General features: G+C 39.2%; 1 protein-coding gene across 1 annotated transcript in view; it reads left to right on the top strand.

Moving 5' to 3' along the window:
- The first annotated feature begins 2,939 nt into the window (after positions 1 to 2,939).
- The window catches only part of slc6a20 (solute carrier family 6 member 20), a 40,489-nt gene continuing 21,238 nt past the window's right edge, over positions 2,940 to 22,190 (top strand). Inside the window, exons 1-7 of the mRNA XM_075464741.1 lie at positions 2,940 to 3,124; positions 11,495 to 11,635; positions 11,896 to 11,987; positions 12,119 to 12,346; positions 12,732 to 12,842; positions 12,952 to 13,193; positions 14,818 to 14,980. Of these exons, the coding sequence (XP_075320856.1) occupies positions 3,001 to 3,124; positions 11,495 to 11,635; positions 11,896 to 11,987; positions 12,119 to 12,346; positions 12,732 to 12,842; positions 12,952 to 13,193; positions 14,818 to 14,980 (1,101 nt within the window). The 5' untranslated portion in view covers positions 2,940 to 3,000. The remainder of the gene's footprint in view (positions 3,125 to 11,494; positions 11,636 to 11,895; positions 11,988 to 12,118; positions 12,347 to 12,731; positions 12,843 to 12,951; positions 13,194 to 14,817; positions 14,981 to 22,190) is intronic.

The raw sequence follows: 22,190 nt of genomic DNA, 5'->3' as shown, positions 1-22,190 counted from the left end.
TTATTTCTTCTGTGCTCTCGCCGAAACTGTAACCTCTGATAAACTCATAGTATCCAGGTTTCAGGCTGAGTGCGATGGAAGAAAATAACTGTTCGACACAAGAATGATCCATTATCAGGTCTCGGATGGAGAGTGAGCTTTAAACAAGTTGTCTGGTGTGAAGCTCTGTGGTTGCTTTTAGTTAACCAAGTCAAAACTAAAGTCATTTGGTTTGCTGTGGTGTTGCTTTGACTTTGTAATGTGGCTGAAAAGTACACCAACTTAAGCAAGTAGTGACAACGCACAACAGGGGTAACTTTCTGTGTTACAGAGGTAGCTACTGCTCCGCCTAATGGGTCACAAGAAATGGCAAATGGTAAGTTGTTTACCAAAATCTCAAAATTCACCAACTGAAATGCAGCGCAGTAACAGTTAGGGGATTAATCATTTATTTCAAGCTAAAAAACGTGAAGTAACAGTCCGATACTAAACTTCCACAGGGCTGGTAGCACTCTGTGGCTGATGGAGCTCTTGGGTTTCTGACCTTGAGGGTGACCTTGCTGGGACATCCACTCCTGGGAAGATTGACAGCTGTCTTGAATGTTTTCCACTTGTGATTAATATTTCTCTCTGTGGAATGATGGACTCTGATGGAGTTTGGAAATGGCCTTATAACCCTTCCCAGATTGATGGGCAACAACAATTGCTTCTGTAAGATCATTGCTGATGTCTTTCCTCCTTGGCATTGTGTTAACACACACCTGAATGCTCCAGACCAGTAAACTGAACTCCTGCTTTTATAGAGGTGCTCACACATTGTTCAATTAATCAGTGTATTGATCAACAGCATCTGGCTGTTACTTATCTTCTTAATTCCTGTGGAAGCATCAAGGGTGAGCTTTGAGGAGAGGTTGAGGAGTTTCAGTCAAGATTCAGTGTCACTGCTGGTTCTTGACTCACCAGTTTTCCATCTTCCATTGATTGCCCCATTAGTACCTGGTACCTGGTCTTCTCTGCCATTCTTCGCTCGTGTGTTCATGTTTTTGTTAAGCTTGCTTGGTTAATAACCCTGGACCTTAACTTTTCACATTTCTGTGGATTATTTCCAGTTCTTGGATTTCCAAAGTTTTTTGTTCCGAGCCTGCTGGTCGACTTCTCTACTCACCAGGCCAGGTTTCTCCCTGTGAGAGTTTTTGTTTTTTTTTATGAATAAACTTTGTTAAACTGAAGACTTGCTTCTCCTCACTCTGTGGCCGCACCAGGGTCCGCTCTTCAATAAAGTGTGACATTCAGAGAGCAATATAGCACAGAATAAAGTAAATAGATAAGCTGACAACAGGGTAATTCATAGAATAAGTAAGAAATCATTTTACAAGTACTTTGAAATATATCAGTTGTAGATTTGTCCAATATCGACCATGAGGCTAGAATCTGTGATGTATTTAATTTTGGTTAGAAATTATTTTCGGGTTGAAAATGTATTTGACCAGTTTTGTTTCCATTTGGCCTTTTTTGGTGTCTTACTCTTGTATATGTTTTATAGTGTTTTTATCTGTTTTTATATGTATATGTATATATATATATTTACATTTATATTCTATTTTGTTTTAGTATTGTTGTATTTATTACTGCTGGCATTGTTTTCTCTCTTGGCCAGGACACTCCTGGAGAGAGTGCCCTAAGACATTCTAAATCTCAAGAGTTTTTATTTCCTGGTTAAATAAAGGTTCAATTGATATATATGTATGCAACCTTGATCAGTCAGTCTATTTCTTTTTTAACAGTTCAACTCGTGCCACTGTATAGGCACGCAATTACTCTGCCCACACAAACAGGTTTCATGGTGCTGTAGTCTACTTATAAAACCGCATTATTATTGTCTCACAGGGGCGGTTCTAGGGGCGGGGCCACAGGGGCATTGGCCCCAGCTGAAATCTGGCCCCATGACGTGCCCCTGTCCTGTAACTCATCTGTCTTTTGTCCGGTTCAGTTCCCGTCACAAAAACCGAAGAATAATGCTATTTTAGAGTGAAATGTACGTAACCCACATGCAACTTTGTGTATGTTTGTGAGAGAGATGTTTTGAACTGACAGTATTTGTCAAAAAGTAAAAAGATTTTAAAAAATTAAATAAAATGCTGGATTTTCTCACATGCTGTGTGTGTTTGAGAGCATTTTGTCTATGTACAGTAAAAATGCATGTAAAATTGGTTAGGAGTTTTTTTTTTAATTACGTGTTTAATTAAGTGTTTGAACATGGTGTGACTGGTGAAATGTATATACAGTACCTTACCAAAACAGGGAATTGTGTGCAAGGGTGTTGGACAAATACTTGGCCCCTCTATGAACACTGTGGCCCCTTAATGGCCCTTTACTCAGAAATATCCTAGATCCGCCACTGCAAATAACAAAAAAAGCTCAACTTCATGGTTTAAAAAAAGGGCCCTTTAAGTCGGAATCTAAAATCCAATTGTCAGCATCAAATCAGTCGTGAAGTAGGTTAGTTAATGAGAACTGTGTTCACCTGTTAAGTCAGGTCTCAGTGGGTAGGCAGGGATTTTCCATTTAAGACAGAGCCGAAGACAGTTAAACATTTACCTGGCTCCTCATCCATGTCCCTCCCACGACTGACAGCAGCTTCTTAGTCAGTCATAATGCTGATCATTTGTGCTTTCATTACAAATAGATGTGATGATGACCAGTCTTCAGGCCAAAACTTGTAGGCTATATGGGGATACAGATTGTTGTAATAATTAATCGTTAATTATAAACTAAGAACTACATTTCACTGGAAGCCTTAAAAGCGCAATTTCCTCAAAGCGTCCCGGTAAGTGTAGTCATTTCATAACACAAACATAACGTGTGCGAGAGAAGACCCTCCTCCTGTGAGTGAGCGCAACAGTCGGCGCGCTTAAAACCCGCCGGCAGAGCGCACTGCCGCTCACACTCCGTCACACCGCCGCGCGCGCATTGGGCTCCGATTGCTCTGCCAATTTCTGGACAAGTGCACGAAGCGAAGACATGGAGAAAGATGCAAGAGGTAGCTGGGACAGCCCCACGGAGTTTCTCCTGGCATGTGTGTCGTATGCAGTCGGCCTGGGGAACGTATGGAGGTTTCCTTACCTCTGTCAGATGCACGGCGGAGGTAAGTCTCACAGCGCCACTGTTCATTTCTCTGAACTATGTGCCCTGAATTAACATGCCTATGAGCCGTAAGCAGATTAGTATTCACGAGCTCTGATTTCTTTTTATGTAGTGGCACCAGTACATTTCCACTTTGGGTGCACATCCTGTTACACTCATTGATTCAGCGCATTCTTGTTATGATGTTGACTAACGCTTGTTTAAACATCCCTGTGCTCTTTATAGTTTACCTAATGTTTTAAAGCTCACATCTTAATATTCTGTAGATTATTCAATAATCGTGGCGATGGGGTGAACATATATATCATGGGTTGCTGATTTAAAGCACAGTCCTGTAGGTGGTCTGGTGGTAAATTTCCATCATGAATACGGTCAGACCGCCTATTGTTACCACACGCTGGTCTTACAGTTACAAATAATTGTAAACCACATTCACATCACATTCCTCATACAACAGGAAACATTTACTTGAATAAATATGTAAAGATGTAGATATCTGTATGACTCGTTAGAATAATATGCACAAGAAATAACACTTTACAAACAGATCAGTTGCCTCATTCACTTCCTTATTAGACTATTTTAAACCGAGGACTAGACAGTAGATAATTTTATCTACATCAAAACACAATTTTTGGTTAATCATTAGGAAATGATCATGTCATAATTAACAGTCATATTCTCATATGTCCCTGTACCTGACGCTGATGTGGTAAAGATGCCTCAGCAACCCTCATCATCCCAACAGAACCACAGAGCCAGAACCCGTTCACCCACAGGAGTAAACTCTGTAGATGGGGTGTGTTGCTTAAAGATGTAGGATTTTAAGTGATTCTGTGGGGGTGTCCTTCAGTTTCTTCATTATTTCAAAGTGAATGTCGCGCATCCTGTTTTATAGTGTGTCTGAAACATGTGAGTAAGATTTTTCTTTTCAGAAGAGAGACAGAAATGAGTATAGCATCTAAAGTGTACAATCTGTTGTTGGGGTCCATTATGTGGCTGCTAATACTTTTTGCTTTTTCAATGAAAAATTCTAAATGCCAACTTATCCTCACTCTCTCCTTTGTTCTTTACGAGTTTTGGACGAAACACACTGACTCAGTCACAATGATATTAGTTATCTGCCTTAATAAAAGTAACATAAAGACAATGTTGAATAGCTTCAATGTGTTACTGTACAATGTTATCAGATCAATTTAAAGTTGGACATGTTTCCCCTGCTGGCATCAGAAATCATGGCAGCTTATTTTTACTCAGCTTGATTGTTGTACGCAGTCCTGCAGCTCGATTTAACTTCTCAAATGTTGTTGAAGCTTGCTGCTTGGAACCTAAAGACCAACTCCCCCTGCAGGTAGACTGTGGAAGAAATCCTGTCTGTAAGGCAGAGAAGGGTGTACAGCTGTTAAAGATGATTAATGGTATTTTATTTATTTATTCATTCATTCATCATCTTGATTTAACACAAATTCTACAAACTTAAGGGAGAGACAAACCTGAATTATTTCTCAGTTGTGTGCAGTGCCAATGATTCTCACTCATGCTATCTTTGTTGTGTAAAATAAAAAGTTTCAGGGCAAACACCAAATATTCCATTTATGATTGAATACTGAGATAATATATTTTCACAGCATATCAAGGTTGATTTTCAAATACAAGTGGTGCTCCGAAAGTTCCTTTTTGTAACAAATAAGCTGAAACTTGCATGAGTTAACATCAAAACTGGGTAATGTTCATCAGACAGTTGGACCGCAGGTACAACCATGTCAAGTAGCTTCTGACCTGTTGACATTGTGTGGCCATCCGCCTCGACCAGCTGGGGTTTGAGAAGACAGAAAAGAGGGGACAACAAACACTGTAACACCATTCAAAGGATACCTGTTGGAACAGGGAAACACGAGTTAATGACCACAATAATGTTACATGTACATAATATCATTTGAGAAATTAAACATGAGAAATAGAGAGTAAAGTGAGGAAAGGTGTGACAGATGAGGCCCCCCAGCAGTCTAGGCCTATAGCAGCTTAACTATGGGATGTTTCAGGATCACCTGAGCCATCCCTAACTATAAGCTTTTTCAGAAAGTTTTGGCCCTTTCTGCCCAAAGTGCCCTTTCGTCAAAAGGTTTTTTTTTTGTAAGTGTGTGTGTGAAAGTCTGTCTGTGTAGCCCAAAATAATAATAATAAAGAAGAAGAAGAATTTAGATCTAGAGATGGAGAGAGCACAACTGACAGTTTTGCAGCGGTTTTGCAGCGGTATTTGTTTGTGCACGCCACGGTGTATTCTTGCAAGATGACTGAAACAAATCAGAACGTGTTTATAACATTTGTATACACACAAATGAAATACAATATGCATAAATATGTAACTTTTGTAACCTTGCTGTCTTGCGCAAAGTGGATAGTCAAGCACAAATAGATTTAAATAAATGATTTCTATATCATTTAATTATTTTTTACTTTATTATCAGCACTACGAACAATAAAGGGCAGATTATGAATCAGCACCATGGAGCAACTTTGTAGCCATACAGTAGCTATAAAGATACTTCTAAAGCTGCTGTACTTGATGATATGAGAGTTTTCAATGGGAGTTGCTCAGTAGCTCACCTGGAGGAGCATAAGGCTCACATAAAGAGGCTAAAGTCTAACTTCAGTGTCACTCCCCCTCTGACTCTCCTACCTTCCTTTCTAACTCTATCTGTGACTGTCCAACAAAGACAGAAAACCCTCAAAAAGTCTTTAACCTACTCGGATCATTCATTTTTAAAAAGCACAAGTGTTCAATACTTTGAGAAAAATAGTCCCATCAGTTTTAGACATTAGCTCAAGGTTTTGTAATCTGTTTGTAAAGCAGAACCTATTCCAGCTCTTTAAGAGGTGATGGTGGGAGATCCTTACTTGATGCTCCAAAACACACCACCAATGATTAAGATTTGGGATCTGTACTGTACTGTATACAGAAATGTATACACATTTTATTGTCTTCAGATTTGGAAAGCCGTGTTTATATACACTTCTCTTTTACAACTCTCAACCTAGTGAAACTTTACGCACATGCATGAACCTGATTTTCACTCGCATTTTCATCCATGAATGGATGCAGACACTCTTGCATATTCATATCAAGACATTGTTTGCACCACATGTAAAGAAGAAGCTCAGTTTCGCTGAATATAAACTGAGACCCTGTTGGTTGTTATCTTGGGTCCAAGCAGTCTCGCTCTGGTATTCTTAGCACTGTGGACTGTAGGTTGATGCATGAACAGAACTGATTAGTAAGTAATGGCAAGACAATGAGCAGCAACACTAAAGCGATGATCATATAAACCCTTTAACTCACGGGCTTTCTGTCAGTTGAAAACTGAAAGACAGTTTATAACTAACTCTTAAAAACTGTTTTGTTGAAATTAGACTGATGTAGAAACCAACCTTCAGCTCTGGCACAGATATTTACCTAATCCAGTTACTACACAGCTCAACATGTGCAGGCATCCCTCATGAGCACACATCAACAGTGTAATTTATGTCCATAAATAATTACAAGTGTGTGATTAATCTTACTGCCAGATGAGGGAGATAGAAGTTCTGCTGACAGACTTTCAGCTGTGGCTATAACATCTGTAACATCTGAAAGTTCTCCCACACCATATGCTCCACATGACATATCGAATGTAATGTAAAAGTTATAGTCTTGAGATCCAACCTGCTTCTCACAGATATCGAAATAAAGACTCTGATTGGGATGGTACCCAGCTGTAACGGGCCCATATCTATGCAATTCAATTCAGTTCAAATCCTTTCAGTTTTATTTTGTGTAGCGCCAAATCACAACAAGGTGCTAATTCAAGTCAGTTGTAATCCAATTTATTGTAATACAATCATATTCCAGTCAAATCCAATTAATTCAATTCCAAACCTTGTCCCTCCATCACTCATTTCCCACACTGCATTCTCACCTTGTTTCCATGAAGGTAAAAGTCTCACTCTTGTTTTTTCATGATGGAGAAAGTAGCACTAAGACCTGTGTGTGTCCAGTTTGTCCCAGTCTGTCAGCAGCCAACACGTTGACAGCTTCTACTCTGATTAAGCGCTTTGAATGTTGGGATAGAACTTATGAACAAATCATGAGGTACCTGACTTGATCCTCACTCATTCGTGTGTGTGTGCGCACGCAGTGGAGTGTTGCTGGTAAGTATATATAGACCATCAACAGACCAACAGACAACATAATCTAATGAGTAAAGTATATTTCACTTCAAGTCACTCAAGTTGTGACAGGATTAAACCAGGCCAAGCCACTGATTTTCTGAGCCACCCTTATTAATGTAAACTGTCAGTATACTTAATCCCTGTTTTGCAGCACAGGGTTTTAAGGTTCTACTATGAGAAATACAGAGATACATGTCTGCGTCACAAAAATACGTTTGTTAGAGTTCAGGGAACAAATGACAGAACCGTCTCATTAAATAATGAATGAGAAAGAAGCTGTGGACTGTGAGCAGAGTGGGATTAAGGTGAAGGAATGTTTCATAAAAACATAGTTCAAAGATCAATCTTATGTGAGAACTTTCTGGAGTCTTAGATTGTCTTCATGCAACAGGTTTGAATGAGAAACAAATAGTAAGGTGTTTTGTAGGCCTTAACATAAATACAGACCATTTTCCATTTGTTGTCATTCTCAATTAAAATACAATAACTCACAATACATTATCGCACTGGACTTTGCAGTTTAAAGTTGGCATATTTCTCTGTCAGATTATATAAGACTATATAAAACCTAACAACTGTTCACCACCAAAACACTGACGGTTACAGTGGACAGCTGATTATAGTCCATATTTGGCCCATTTCTTATAAAAGGGGGTTTTGTTTAAATTATTCTGTTCAGTACATTAACAGTACATTTATATGTAAATGTAAATGTACTTTATTTATACAGCCCTTTACAGACAATCCGTACGGTGTACCAAAGTGCTTTAGAGCAGGTACTAAATAAAGAGAAGAATAAGTAAAAATGATTAAAAAAGGATTACACGTTCACTATTTTTAAAGACAGGTGTTAGATATAGTTTGCTTGCTGGCCACCGTTATGCTTGTCACTTAATATAAAGATTTAATTGAAAGGAAAATTAAGTGATGTTTTTATACTTTTCTCCCCAGTTACTACCGCTTCAATCCACAAATATAAAACAGTTGTAACACCATGGGTAGGAACAAACAAGGACAGAAATTACAACGACATGTCCCAAAAGTGTCCAAGGTGGACATAATGTGATTGGAAGGGGGGATTGTTATGTCTTTAATGGTCCTTCACAGATCATTGAACAATGAGAACATATCTACTGTAATTGCTCTCCTGATGTGTAACTTCCACACCAGAAACCAGTGGAGTTGTGACAGCATGCACTCAAGGTTGGAATGAAACAACTGAACCTTGGTTCACTGAATCCTTAAAATGTCGCCGAATAATATTTTTGGCATCGATGTTGAAATGTTGAGGATTATCTGATTCAGTAAGAATGCATCAAATATTTATCAGACAACACCAATTAAAAACCTTTCATTTTACAGTGCACGCGAACAATTGTTGACAATGTGAGAAAAGATGAAGAAGGTGATGATCATTTACAAAAAGCAAGTCACCCATCTGCTTCTGCCTAATATGGTTATGAAAGGTCCATGATGTCCTTTCAGCTTTATTGAAAATATGCTTTTTTGTCAAACGTGCACACCGTAAAGACATGCATGTAAAGCTGAGTAAATATTCATCCGTCACTCAATGAGAAATTTCATTGTATTTGTGCGGTAGATTGAACTATGCTCTGCCTGCAGACTGAGCCTGCTGCACTCTGACAGCATGGTGGTGACTAAAAGGCAAATTTTTAATGAGAAGATTTTTGCTTTAATATCTGACACGGCAGGGTGTTGAATCTCAGTTAAATTTTCAATATTAATAGACTATTATCTTCTAAGTCATTACAGAGTTTATTTGTTTTAGAGTTCAAGTACAACTGCTGGGTTTTAAGAAGGAAAAAAATTTGAAATGCTTTTTAGTTTTGTAACTGGAAAAACAACCCACCCTGGCAATAAAAGGTGCATCAACTGCAGGTCATGCTCAGCATCACTGTAATGATTTATCAGCATAAACACTGATTAGAACAACTGGCATGTTCACTCCTCTTCCAGACAAGTCAAAGAGATCGAATAGAAAATAATAGAATAGAATAGAAAAAATACTTTATTCATCCTCCAATGGGGGAAATTCAAATTAGTCAAGTAGCTCAAAAAAATTATTAATATTTACAAAGATTGTATAGTAACAACAACAATAATAATACAATAATAAACTATTCTAATAAAAATACTACTACTAAATAATAATAATAATAATAATAATAAATTACTAAATAAAATAAAATAAAAATAATAATAAAAAATAAAAAAAAATAAATCAATCAATTTGAGAAGAACAAATGAATCAATTAATCACAGATGGGTCTATGTGTGAAACAAGTGGTCAATATCAATCCAATATCCAATCCAACTTTATTTATGAAGGTTAAAACAACTGGGATAAACCAAAGTGTCGTATAGTCAAATACACACATATGTGTGTATTTACAGAAAACACAGACATAGAAGACGTACAAATGCAAACATAAAAACAAGTAAGATAACTTGAAACAAGAGTTCAAAAAGCTGTGGTAAAAGCTAAAAAAAAACAAATGTGATTGTAAAAGAGATTCATAATCCGGAAGAGAAGAAGCCTTCCTGACACCTAGATATCCTGGTAATACCGAGGCTTATCAGAAACAGCTCAATCATCTCTCAGGATTTTATGATTCCACACACCCTAATACCATAAGTACATGATATATGGCGTGATTCAGAAGGAAGTCCTGTAATAATTGGCTTTGTTTAGTTTCTACGATGTTATCTTTGTAGTGAGCTTACAAAACTTACCGTAAACATAACTGTAAATCAAGTGGCATGCCCATGAACTCATGATGATGACTTGCTAGCAGTTTGATTGACTACATGCATGTGCTTCCGTGCACCACGTGCAGTTCAAACAGTTTTTGGCCCTGTGCACACAAACATTGGCATTTGTATTAACACAGTTTTTCTGTACAGTATCTGTCTAAACAGCAATGCAGTTTTCTGCAACTGTGTGCAAATTTTTTTTAAACACGGGCCAGGGTGGAAACGCTTTTCTAACTCTGTTTACAGGGATGTGTGAATGGGGTATCCATAGCTCTTGACTCCCCTCGTCAGAGCATGCACCATTCTCCCCTTTGTTTACACCAACAAGATGCTAACCTTGGAACAGGACTTACTACATATTTGCACATAAATGTACAGTTACCAACTACGTTGAGGACTGGAGGCATCAGAATGTGCTACAGAGGTCACTGCTCCATCATTTACCACTGAGCAAGTTGCCACTGTTGCCAGTTTTGGACGTGAGCCGTTTAGACCAATTATTGCTGGGACAGATGGAAGGGGATGTTTTTTCAGAATGGTGAGAAAGTTTTAGCCTTTTGTCTCTGAGTGAGCTGCTTCCCCTCACACTGAGAGATTTCACCATGAACCATTTATTAAGAGAGGGGAGATTATGCACGACAGCAGCACCTTTAGCTTGTCAAGACAAGTGGTTTGGAAATAATCAGGCAAGTGTGTTCCACTTGTGCGTTAGCCGTTAGCCGTCTCCATGGAACTAGTTCTGGATGACTCTCTTTTCTGGGTGCGTTATGCATTTCCGTGTGAATAGGATTTTTCATTTTTTGTCCAAACATAAAGAAGAACTTAGTTTTTGAAAATATTCATGTTCTTCACTGCCAGAGGTTCGCTTTCATTCATAAAAACAACACTGTGTTGTGAATGGAAACACAGATGTAGTTTCTCAGGTCCACCCATGTAGTCAAAGGTTGTCTGTATGATTGGGCAGCTGTTGAACACCATTTCAAAGAAACGTTGGTTTCGTTTCATGGTTATTTCTGAGGAAGTGGAAAGTAATCTTTTGCTTTAAAAGGTGTTTTATAATTCTTTATTTCTTATGGAAGAAAATGGTGATTGGCAAAACACTTACGCATTCAGATCATGCCCTATGAAAAGGGGACAGTGGGATACTGGATTTAATTAGATTTTAGAGATATACCAAAGTTAACCGCGAACCAAAACCAAATTTGGCTCCTTCTGTATTATCTTGAATCAGTCACCCCTTGAATTAACTGACGTTTACACAGTCATTCATCCTTTTCTATTTCCTTTTGAATATGATATACTGGAAACAAATGTCCTTATTTTCTGTTATGTGTATTTTTTCAAGTTTTTGCTCTGAGTCAGTTTAACAACATGTTGCTATTTTCAGGTGGCTTCTTGATTCCATATCTCATCATGCTGGTTCTGGAGGGTGTGCCTTTATTCTATATGGAGCTTGCCATTGGTCAGAAGATGCGATTAGGTAGCATCAGGGCATGGTCTGCTATCAGCCCTTATTTGGGAGGAGTTGGTAAGTGTTAACTTCTACATTGTACTGGCAACAGTGCATGTAAATCTACACTTGGACTTCTCACTCCATGCACATAGATAATGACTAACAGTACTTTTGCCTAACTGTTGTCTGGGCTTTCAGGGAGAGCACACCAAAAACACTGGACTAAGTTATTGATACATATGAATCAGCAAAGACGCACAAAGGTGTAAAATGTAGAGAAACTTCTTTTGTATAGCCTTTGATCTTTAATTTTCTCTGTTATTCTCTTGTTTTAGGTCTCGCTAGTGTTGTTACATCCCTGTACCTATGTCTCTATTACAACATCATCAATGCATGGAGTTTCTGGTATCTCTTTCATTCATTTCAAGTGAGCTGCTAACTAATAACCTATCTTAGTTGTCCTGTAGCACATACAGCTGCTTTCTATACACAATGCTGGATCTCATTTGGACTGTATGGTAACACATCTCTACTTCTCTTTGTTTGTTCCGATCCCAGTCAGTCTTGCCCTGGTCAGTTTGCCCCGTAAATTCAAACCGGACAGGACCTATAGAGGAATGTGAAAAAGCTACACCCACCCAATATTTCTTCTACAGGGAAACACTGAATATTTCTCCCTCCATTCAAGAGCATGGAGGCATTCATACTGGTCAGGCACTGTGCCTCCTGCTTGCATGGGTGATTACATACCTATTCATTATTCGTGGAGTAAAGTCAACTGGAAAGGTAAGAAAGCTTCCTGTCTTTTATAGACATGTCTGTCCATCTATCTGTCTATCTATCCTTCTGTCTGTCTGTCAATATACAGTATATATATATATGTATATATATAGATAGATAGATAGATAGATAGATAGATAGATAGATAGATAGATAGATAGATAGATAGATGGATACTTTATTAATCCCGAGGGAAATTTAATATATATATATATGTGTATATATATGTGTATATATATATATATATATATATATATATATATATATATATATGTGTATATATATATATACATGCTGTATATATATATATACATGCTGTATATATATATGTACTGTACTGTACACATCCATTTGAATATCAGTATTACTTTGTGCTGTTTTGATTCTGTAGGTTGTCTACTTTACAGCCACATTTCCATATGTGGTCCTCTTTATTTACCTGATTCGGGGCATCACCCTTCATGGAGCCATCAATGGTGTCAAATACATGTTCACACCCAAGGTAAGATTGGACTTGGCCCTAGGAAAAAGCGCTGAATTTTTTCAGGTTGACTGTAGTGTCTGTGTACTGTCATTTGCTGACACCTGCATGTGCATTTCTGTGATTGTAGATGGAACAGCTTGCCAATCCTACTACATGGATCAATGCGGGCACTCAGATCTTTTTCTCTCTTGGTTTGGGTTTTGGGTCACTCATAGCTTTTTCCAGCTACAACCAGTACCACAACAACTTTGAGCGCCAGGCCATAGTTGTCTCTGTCATCAACAGTGGGACCTCCATCTTTTCTAGCATTGTCACCTTTGCGATCTATGGTTTCAAGGCCACTGTCAACTATGAGAATTGCCTGGAAAGGTATGTGTGTTTTAAGTATGAAGATAAGACCTTTACACTTGCATGCATGAGTGTGAATCTAGATGTATGTACCCTTAAATGGTATACAGATGTTGTTTCTCATGAGGTAATTTAGGCACCTCAAAGGAAGAACACAAGGCTGTAAAAGAAAACAAAAATGTGTGGATGGTTTACATGTGTTGGTACAGTAAATTAGAAAGTGAGGTAGGTGCAATGAAACAAAGTAATGTAACCAAGAGGCAGAATGCTGGGAGTTGTTTTATTTGTTGTGTATTTATTTGGACTGACTGTGCAAGTAAGGTGAAAATAGGATGTGCATATGGACACGAGGCACAAAAGAACATAACAAAAAACAAGTTGATATTGAGTAGTGAACATCTGGAATGACCGGGTCGGTTTTATTTTTCCTTGTCAGAGATGGTCAGTTTTTCAATGGAGATATAGTCAACTTGTCCATTTGGCAGAATTCTATACATCTTATAGCCAATTTAGGGAGCTGTGTAAAATACCTTGTTTATATCATTGGTCATATGGAAATATCTCTGATGGTGTTGTGTTGCCTCCCATGAGAAGATTGGATTTGAAAATATGTAGTTAGCAGGACCAGATTAGAGAATTGGACAACTGTGTTTAAAAATGTGGGATGCCTTCATTAGGCATTCTGAGGTTTAGTGGTTTTCACACAAAAAAATTGGCAAACTACTGACATTCGTCATTTAAGACTTTTTTTTATTTTTTACAACAAATGCAGTCCAATAATGCAAATTAATTCTTTGTTGGACAGTTTAAATGAGACAGCTGTCCCAATTTTTGTCACTGCTGGATGTAGTCAGTAGTTTTTAACTCCCAACTACCACCAACTAAATATCGAAATCAGTGATATGATGTCCTTTCTTGCTGGTAGCGCGTTTGCTAAAGACCTGATCAATCAGAGTAGTTCCAACACATTCTGCAGCTTAGCCATGAAGTTCTGATCCATTCAGATAGAGTGAACATCATTAACCTACATGACTGTGTTGATCTTAAAAGGGAGTTTGTCTATAAAGTGTTTCTTTTAAATTGTCCATTTTCCATCAGTAGTTAAAAAAACAGACATATTCATTTAATTTGGAAATACAACACTTACTTGTTCAATGTTGCTTTTCATTTTGGTCTTATATGCTCAGTTTTAAAGAAAACTTCTGCTCCAAAATCCAAATATATAATTTCAGTTAAACATGAAGAACTGATGGCACAATATATTTACTGTGTTTTTTTTTTAGCATAGTGAAAAACTCAAATTTACCTTTGCTAATAATATCAGGTTTATATATGTCAACATGCCATAACAACCTTGTGTATTATATTCTTGACTTTACAAATCATCTCCAAAAGAAAATTAATTTGAGTAATTGATTTATTTATGTTGGAAAAGTCTTGAGTTCAGACCAGTTTGGAATGTCTAGTATCTGAGCCAAGGCTTCTAGAATTTCTGAAACAATTTATGCATCCAAACAGGATCTCGTTTATATTTATGAACCGATATCACGGAAAGCTTTGCTCAATCGTTACAGAATTGCCACTGCTTCGTGTTCTTGGTGGAAGCAGTTTTTTCATATAATGGTCAATTTTCCTCCTCTTTCAGGACACGCACATTGCTGATGAATACCTTCAATCTGGCTGAAGATAGCATCACCATAGACAACGTCTTTGACTGGATTGAGAGGCTGAACACAACGAACCCACTTCAGTTTGCTGAACTTGCTGACAGTTTGGAGGAGTGCAACCTTGAGAATGAACTCAACACTGTATGTTCCGAATTAACTTTATTCTTCGAAATAGTGCACACAAAAATCATTGTTTTTATTTATAAATATAATTGGAGTATATGTGTTTGTTCTACCTTTTAAATCAAAAGAACACTTTATGGAATGTAAGGTGATGTACTCTGAAGAGACTTCAGAGACTTAGAAAAACAGATTTCTTTGAATAGGGAATGGTAAGTGGTCTGCACTTATCTAGCCTTTATAAAACCATTTACACACACACAGATGTATATATATATATATATATATATATATATATTAGTGGTGGGCATAGATTAATTTTTTTAATCTAGATTAATCTCACTGAAATCTTGAAATTAATCTAGATTAATCTAGATTAAAATGGCTCATTCAGAATATGCGTGCTACCCAAGTGATGACAAAAAATCAGTCTTTGAGATAGGGTTTCTTAATACAGGGGGTGCATTAAACCAGGTGCTCATTTCCTGTTTCCAAAACCCATCACTGATTGGGGGATGGGGATCCAATCCCCGGCCCCGCCAAACCTGTCAGCGGCCCTGGTTGGGAGGGCCAGATGGTGCTGCTGTTGAGATAGCGTTGTGTGCAGTGCGTCTCTGTTGCGCCTCATGCGCTTGATCATCTCGAGGGTGGAATTCCACCGTGTTGGAACATCTTGCACGAGCGGCTCCTGAACTTGCCCAAGGGAGGTATGCTGGACTTTCAGCTCGTCTGCGTTGGCCGGACTGTGTTTGAAATGTCCCACCATTTTACGACACTTGGCAAGTGCAGCATCAAACCCCCTTCTCGCAGTGACATTGCAATCGCTCTCTGTACAATATGTGCAACACACGGCAGTATCCTCCATGCGGCCACTATTAGGAGCGCTGTCTGTTCCAACAGAGCAGATTTTGTCAACTATCCCCCACAGATTAGCAACCTCCATAAACTGCCTGGCACAGGCTTCTGCAAAGTGGCGTTCTTCTGTTTTCATCACACCTAACGGCAGACAAAGTACATCGGCCTACACCCGAGCTAAAATATCAAGGTAAAAGTCATCACAGTTTGCTTACCTATTTTGACCCAGTTCCCAACCCAACTTTGAAAATAGATTAACAGCGATATTTTTTATATCGCCCGATAAGACTCTCAAGTTATCGCAGCACATTAACGCCGATAACGGCCCACCACTAATATATATATATATATATATGTATGTATACAATGTTCTAGAGGTGTTCAGAGTAGTGAGATGAGAACTGAAATGCAATATTTGCTCTGAACTTCTTGAAAATATTTTCCACCCAGTCCTTAAGTAAAATCATCAGCAGGTGAGACAATGTATGAATATGTCAGCAAATATTCAGGAGCGTTTACTGCCGTTGTGTGTGAGAGTGTGTGTGTGTGTGTTACTGTTGACCTGTCTGCTGCTCTCCGCTCACTGTTGTGGACATCCATCCATCCATCTATTATCTTCCGCTGGTCCGGGGATCGGGTCGCGGGGGCAGCAGCTTGAGCAAAGAGACCCAGACGTCCCTGTCCCCGGCCACTTCCTCCAGCTCTTCCGGGGGGACCCCGAGGCGTTCCCAGGCCAGCCGAGAAACATAGTCTCTCCAACGTGTCCTGGGTCTTCCCCGGGGCCTCCTCCCAGTGGGACGGGCCCGGAACACCTCACCGGGGAGGCGTTCAGGAGGCATCCTAACCAGATGCCCGAGCCACCTCATCTGACTCCTCTCGATGCGGAGGAGCAGCGGTTCTACTCCGAGCCCCTCCCGGATGACCGAGCTTCTTACCCTATCTCTAAGGGAGAGCCCAGACACCCTGCGGAGGAAACTCATTTCGGCCGCTTGTATTTGCGATCTCGTTCTTTCGGTCACTACCCACAGCTCGTGACCATAGGTGAGGGTAGGAACATAGATTGACCGGTAAATCGAGAGCTTCTCCTTCTGGCTCAGCTCCTTCTTCACCACGACTGGCCGGTGCAGAGCCCGCATCACTGCAGACGCCGCACCGATCCGCCTGTCAATCTCTTGCTCCATTCGTCCCTCACTCGTGAACAAGACCCCGAGATACTTGAACTCCTCCACTTGGGAAAGGATCTCATTCCCGACCCGGAGGCATTCCACCCTTTTCCGGCCGAAGACCATGGTCTCAGATTTGGAGGTGCTGATTCTCATCCCTACCGCTTCACACTCGGCTGCGAACCGCTCCAGTGAGAGCTGAAGGTCACGGCCCGACAACACCAACAGAACCGCATTGTCCGCAAAAAGCAGAGACCCGATTCTGAGATCGCCCTCAACGCCCTGGCTGCGCCTAGAAATTCTGTCCATAAAAATTATGAACAGAATCGGTGACAAAGGGCAGCCCTGACGGAGTCCAACCCTCACAGGAAACATGTCCGACTTACTGCCGGCAATGCGGACCAAACTCTGACACCGGTCATACAGAGACTGAACAGCCCATATCAAGGTGTCCGGCACTCCATACTCCCGGAGCACCCCCCACAAGAGTCCCCGAGGGACACGGTCGAACGCCTTCTCCAAGTCCACAAAACACATGTAGACCGGTTGGGCGAACTCCTATGCACCCTCCAGGATCCTGCTGAGGGTATAAAGCTGGTCCACTGTTCCACGGCCAGGACGAAAACCACACTGCACCTCCTGAATCCGAGATTCGACTATCCGGCGGATACTCCTCTCCAGTACCCCCGAATAGACCTTACCAGGGAGGCTGTTGTGGACATGTACAGATATATGCAGTACTCATATCAACTCTAATTTGAAGGTCACACATCGTGTCCCGTGGATTCTGGACAACCCTTATAACCCCCCCTTGTACTTCTGTGCATTTCCGTGTGAGATGATATCCAGAAGAAGGTATCTTCTTGTGTGAACCCGATCTGTAGAAAAAGTCCCGATCAAACACATCTGAACATTTCCAGTGTTCAACCTCATGAAAGCGGCTTTTGACATGTGAAGAGGCTGGGGATCAAATTGCCAACTTTCTGACTGCAACTCTATCTTTACCTTTAGCCTATATATGTTTTTTTTTGTCATTAAAGTTTTTTTTATTTTGCTTTTATAATAGAAAAAACACAAAAAAAAAAAAACAAACATTCAATAACAAAAACACATACATCGGCAGCAACACAGAACATGACATCACTCCTCAATTATCTATTTACAAACATATTTATGCACATATACATACGCACAGTATACAACACACCCCAAATCACTCAAGAATTTAAACCAACACTGTAATCAAAACACACCCACGCATGGCTAGCTTTACTTGGTTCCTTCTGCACCCAAGAAATCATGACTTCAAAAGCAGCTGTCTCTGACATAAGTTGAAGCCACTCCTTAATTTCCGGTCTATGTGGGCTCTTCCACTTACGGAGAATTATTCTAGCCGCGACTAGAAAACCTGTCATCATTAGTCTACCTTCAGCTTTTGGAATACCCTCTGGCATAAGTGAATTGTCTCCTAAAAGGCAAAATTGTGCAGACTGTGGTAAAGGTTGACTAAGCCAGTCCTCAAATTTTTTCAAAACTGCCTTCCAAAAGGGCATTATCAAGGGGCAATCCCATAGTGCATGGAGAAGTGTACCCACCTCTTTATTACACTTCCAACATTTATTGTCCTTTATTAAACCCATTCGACATAACTTACTTGGTGTATAATAATACCTATGCACAATTTTGTAGTGAATAAATTTATTTCTTGCGTCCCTTGTGGCCCTTCCCACGTTTGAAATAATATTGTCCCACACAGCCTCATAAATGTCTGTATCAAGATCTTTCTGCCAGATGATTCTAAAATGTTCACACATTCTTGTTTGGATTTTTGATATTTTGTTATAAAAAGCAGAGGCTGAGTGTAAGTGTGCAATAGGTGGAGCATTGAAGAACTCCTGCACCATGTTATCTTCCTTATTCTCTCCGTTCAAGCCAAAAACAGATCCCACTGAACTTCTCAACTGTAGGTACTTCCAAAAATCCCCCTTGTCAGTTAGATTAAATTGTTGTTTAAGATCCCCAAAAGACATAAATGTCTTATCTCTATATAGATCTTTGACAACCCGTATGCCCTTTTCCAGCCAAGATGACCACAAAAATACCTTTTTACCTATGCAGATGGAAGGGTTATTCCATAAAGAAGAGTAGCTTTGTTTATATTGTGAAATCCCCAACATTTTATGCATCCTTGCCCATGCCCATCGTGAATGATCCAAAATTAAATTAGCCTGCCCCGCTTGAGTTTTCTGTGACATATATTCTACCATACCAGATGGACACACAAGCCCTTCTTCAATTTTGACCCACCCAGGCCTAGAACCACCGACACCCCAATGCCTTGTCATCTTATTCATCTCAAAGGCAATGTTATATAATTCCACGTTTGGAAGGGCCATTCCACCAATCTGCCGTGAGGCGAATAGTTTTTGAAGCTTAATTCTTGGCCTTTTCCCATTCCACAAAAACTCTGTGATTAACTTGTTATATTGCTTGAAAATGGCATCCGAAATCTGTACCGGTATCATTATAGAGATATAATTGAATTGGGTGGAGAATATCATTTTAATTACATTAATTTTCCCCCACAATTGTCAAATCTGGGCATAGTTTAACACCTAAATACTTCATTCCGGTTTGAACCCACTTAAAATTGAATTTTGTCATCATGACTTGATTGCACCCTTTAGATATCGGCATACACTCAGACTTTTCCCAGTTTATTTTGTAGCCTGATAATTCTGAGAAAGACTCTATTGTGGACAAAACATTAGGAACTGACAACAAAGGGTCATCCAGAAGTAACAAAATATCGTCTGCGTAAAGAAACATTTTATACTCTACTCCGCCATGCCAAATCCCTTTAATACTACTCTCACTCCTTATTACAGAGGCCAAGGGTTCCAAAAATAATGTAAAGAGCAAGGGGCTGAGGGGGTCTCCCTGCTTTGTTCCACGTGATAAATTAAAGAAGGATGATATTATTCCATTTGTTATCACCGCAGCTCTTGGATCAGAATAGATAATATTTACCCATTTGACAAAACCCTCTCCACATCCAAATTTTCTAAGGGTGTGATGTAGAAAGCCCCATTCGACCATATCAAATGCCTTACGCGCATCTAATGATATGGCCGCTATTGCATTGCTACTATTATGATTAAGTTGCATCAGATGTAATAGGCGTCTAACATTATCAGAGGATGCTCTCCCTTTAATAAAGCCTACCTGATCAGGGTGTATTAAATGTGGCAAAAGATTCTCTAATCTGGTTGCCAGTACTTTTGTCAAGATTTTACAATCTACATTAATAAGACTGATTGGTCTATAATTAGCTGGATCTACAGGCTCTTTATCTTTTTTAACAATCAAGGAGATTAAAGCTTCATTAAATGTATTTGGCAATTTGCCCACTGAAAAAGACTCTTCATAGACATCTGTCAAAATAGGTGCAAGAATGCCACTAAATCTCTTATAGTACTCTGAGGGAAAACCATCCAAACCAGGTGATTTTCCGGCACTCATTGACTTAATTGCATTTTTAACTTCTTCCACTGATATAGGACAGTCCAGTAATTCTTTTTGATTGTCCGTTATTTGTGGTAGGTTAATCCTAGAGAAAAAGGCATCATACTCCTTCAATTCAGGGTTAATCTCTGATGTATATAATTGGCTATAGAAACTTGCAAAAACTTTATTGATATCACTTGTATTAGTCACCAGTTCCCCTTTCTTGTTTTTAACCCCTGATATAGCATAACTTGCTTCTTTTTGGCGCAGCTGCCTAGCCAACAACTTGCCAGCTTTTTCCCCACTTTCATAGTAAGTAGTTTTAAGCTTAAACAGAGCGTATTCTGCCTTTCTATTGTAAATATCATTTATTTGAAATTTGAGGTCACAGATATCCTTTAGTAGTACATCAGTAGATTTCTCAGCCAGTTTCTTCTCTAAATCTTTAAGTTGAGTTTCTAATTCCTTAAGTTTTCTTACTTGCTCTCTTTTCTTTGCACTACACTGAGCTATAAGCCTACCCCGGATAAAAGCTTTAGAAGCTTCCCACAATGTACCTATTTTATCTGTCGAACCTATATTTTCCTTGAAAAAAGTACTGATATCATTTTCAAGTTGGCTACAGAAAACTGGATCCTGTAACATAGAAACATTCATTCTCCACCTGCCTCCTCTGTAACCCTCTAATCCAATCAGTACTCCTAAATGCACTGCTGCATGGTCAGTCAACGCTATCGGTCCTATTGAGCAATCTGTGACGTTATTAGCAAGTTCTTTGCTAATTAAGAAATAATCTATCCTGGATTGTGATTTATGTTTATGGGAGTAAAATGTATATTCTTTATCCCTGGGGTTAACAAGTCTCCATATATCTATCAGACCCATATCCTCCATCAGGAGACCAATAGCCATTCTGTCTTTTGGAACAACATTAGAGAAGGTAGTTTTGTCCAAAGCCCCATCCAAAACCTGGTTGAAATCCCCACCTATTATCATAGGGCACCCACCATCATTATCCACTAAGTCATTAATTTTATGAAAGAAACCTGGATTTTCTTCATTTGGGGCATATATATTGCATAAAGTAACTTGTACCCCATTGATTTTAGCTTGTAAGTATATAATCCTCCCCTCATCATCCTTTTGCTGCTTTATTACAATAAAATTTAAATTTTTGTGTATTAAAATTGCAACTCCATGTTTTTTACTACTATATGAGCTATGGAATATTTGGCCCACCCAATCTATCTTCAATTTGAGCGCCTCTGACTCAATCATATGCGTCTCCTGAATAAAGGCTATTTGAGCTTGCTGTGACTTCAGATACGATAAACATTTCTTTCTTTTTATGGGGTTATGTAATCCATTCACATTCCAAGATACTATCCTAAAACAGTTATTCATTAGTGTTCTCATTTAACAAATAAACTCGCTACGATAGAATTTGTTGAGGTGTATGTAAGCTGCATATGCCATAATAAGTAACCTAATACAAACACAAACATAGCAAAAAAGGGGGAAGTGCTGCCCAGCTGTCAATCCAAACAAATAAAACAAACATTCTTCAAAAAACCCTCAAAACAGGTAACATAAAATATAAACCCCAACCCACCTTTTTCTTCCCCTCCCTCTATCGTTAGATACCCCCCAAAAAACAGGCCCATGAGGCACGTTAAGATGGCCATCAATAATGCCTATATATGTTT

The sequence above is a fragment of the Odontesthes bonariensis genome, chromosome 5, assembly GCF_027942865.1.
Source record: "Odontesthes bonariensis isolate fOdoBon6 chromosome 5, fOdoBon6.hap1, whole genome shotgun sequence".
NCBI classification, from domain to species: domain Eukaryota; kingdom Metazoa; phylum Chordata; class Actinopteri; order Atheriniformes; family Atherinopsidae; genus Odontesthes; species Odontesthes bonariensis.
The sequence above is the reverse complement of the archived record's forward strand: the minus strand, read 5'-3'. Positions and strand labels throughout refer to the sequence as shown.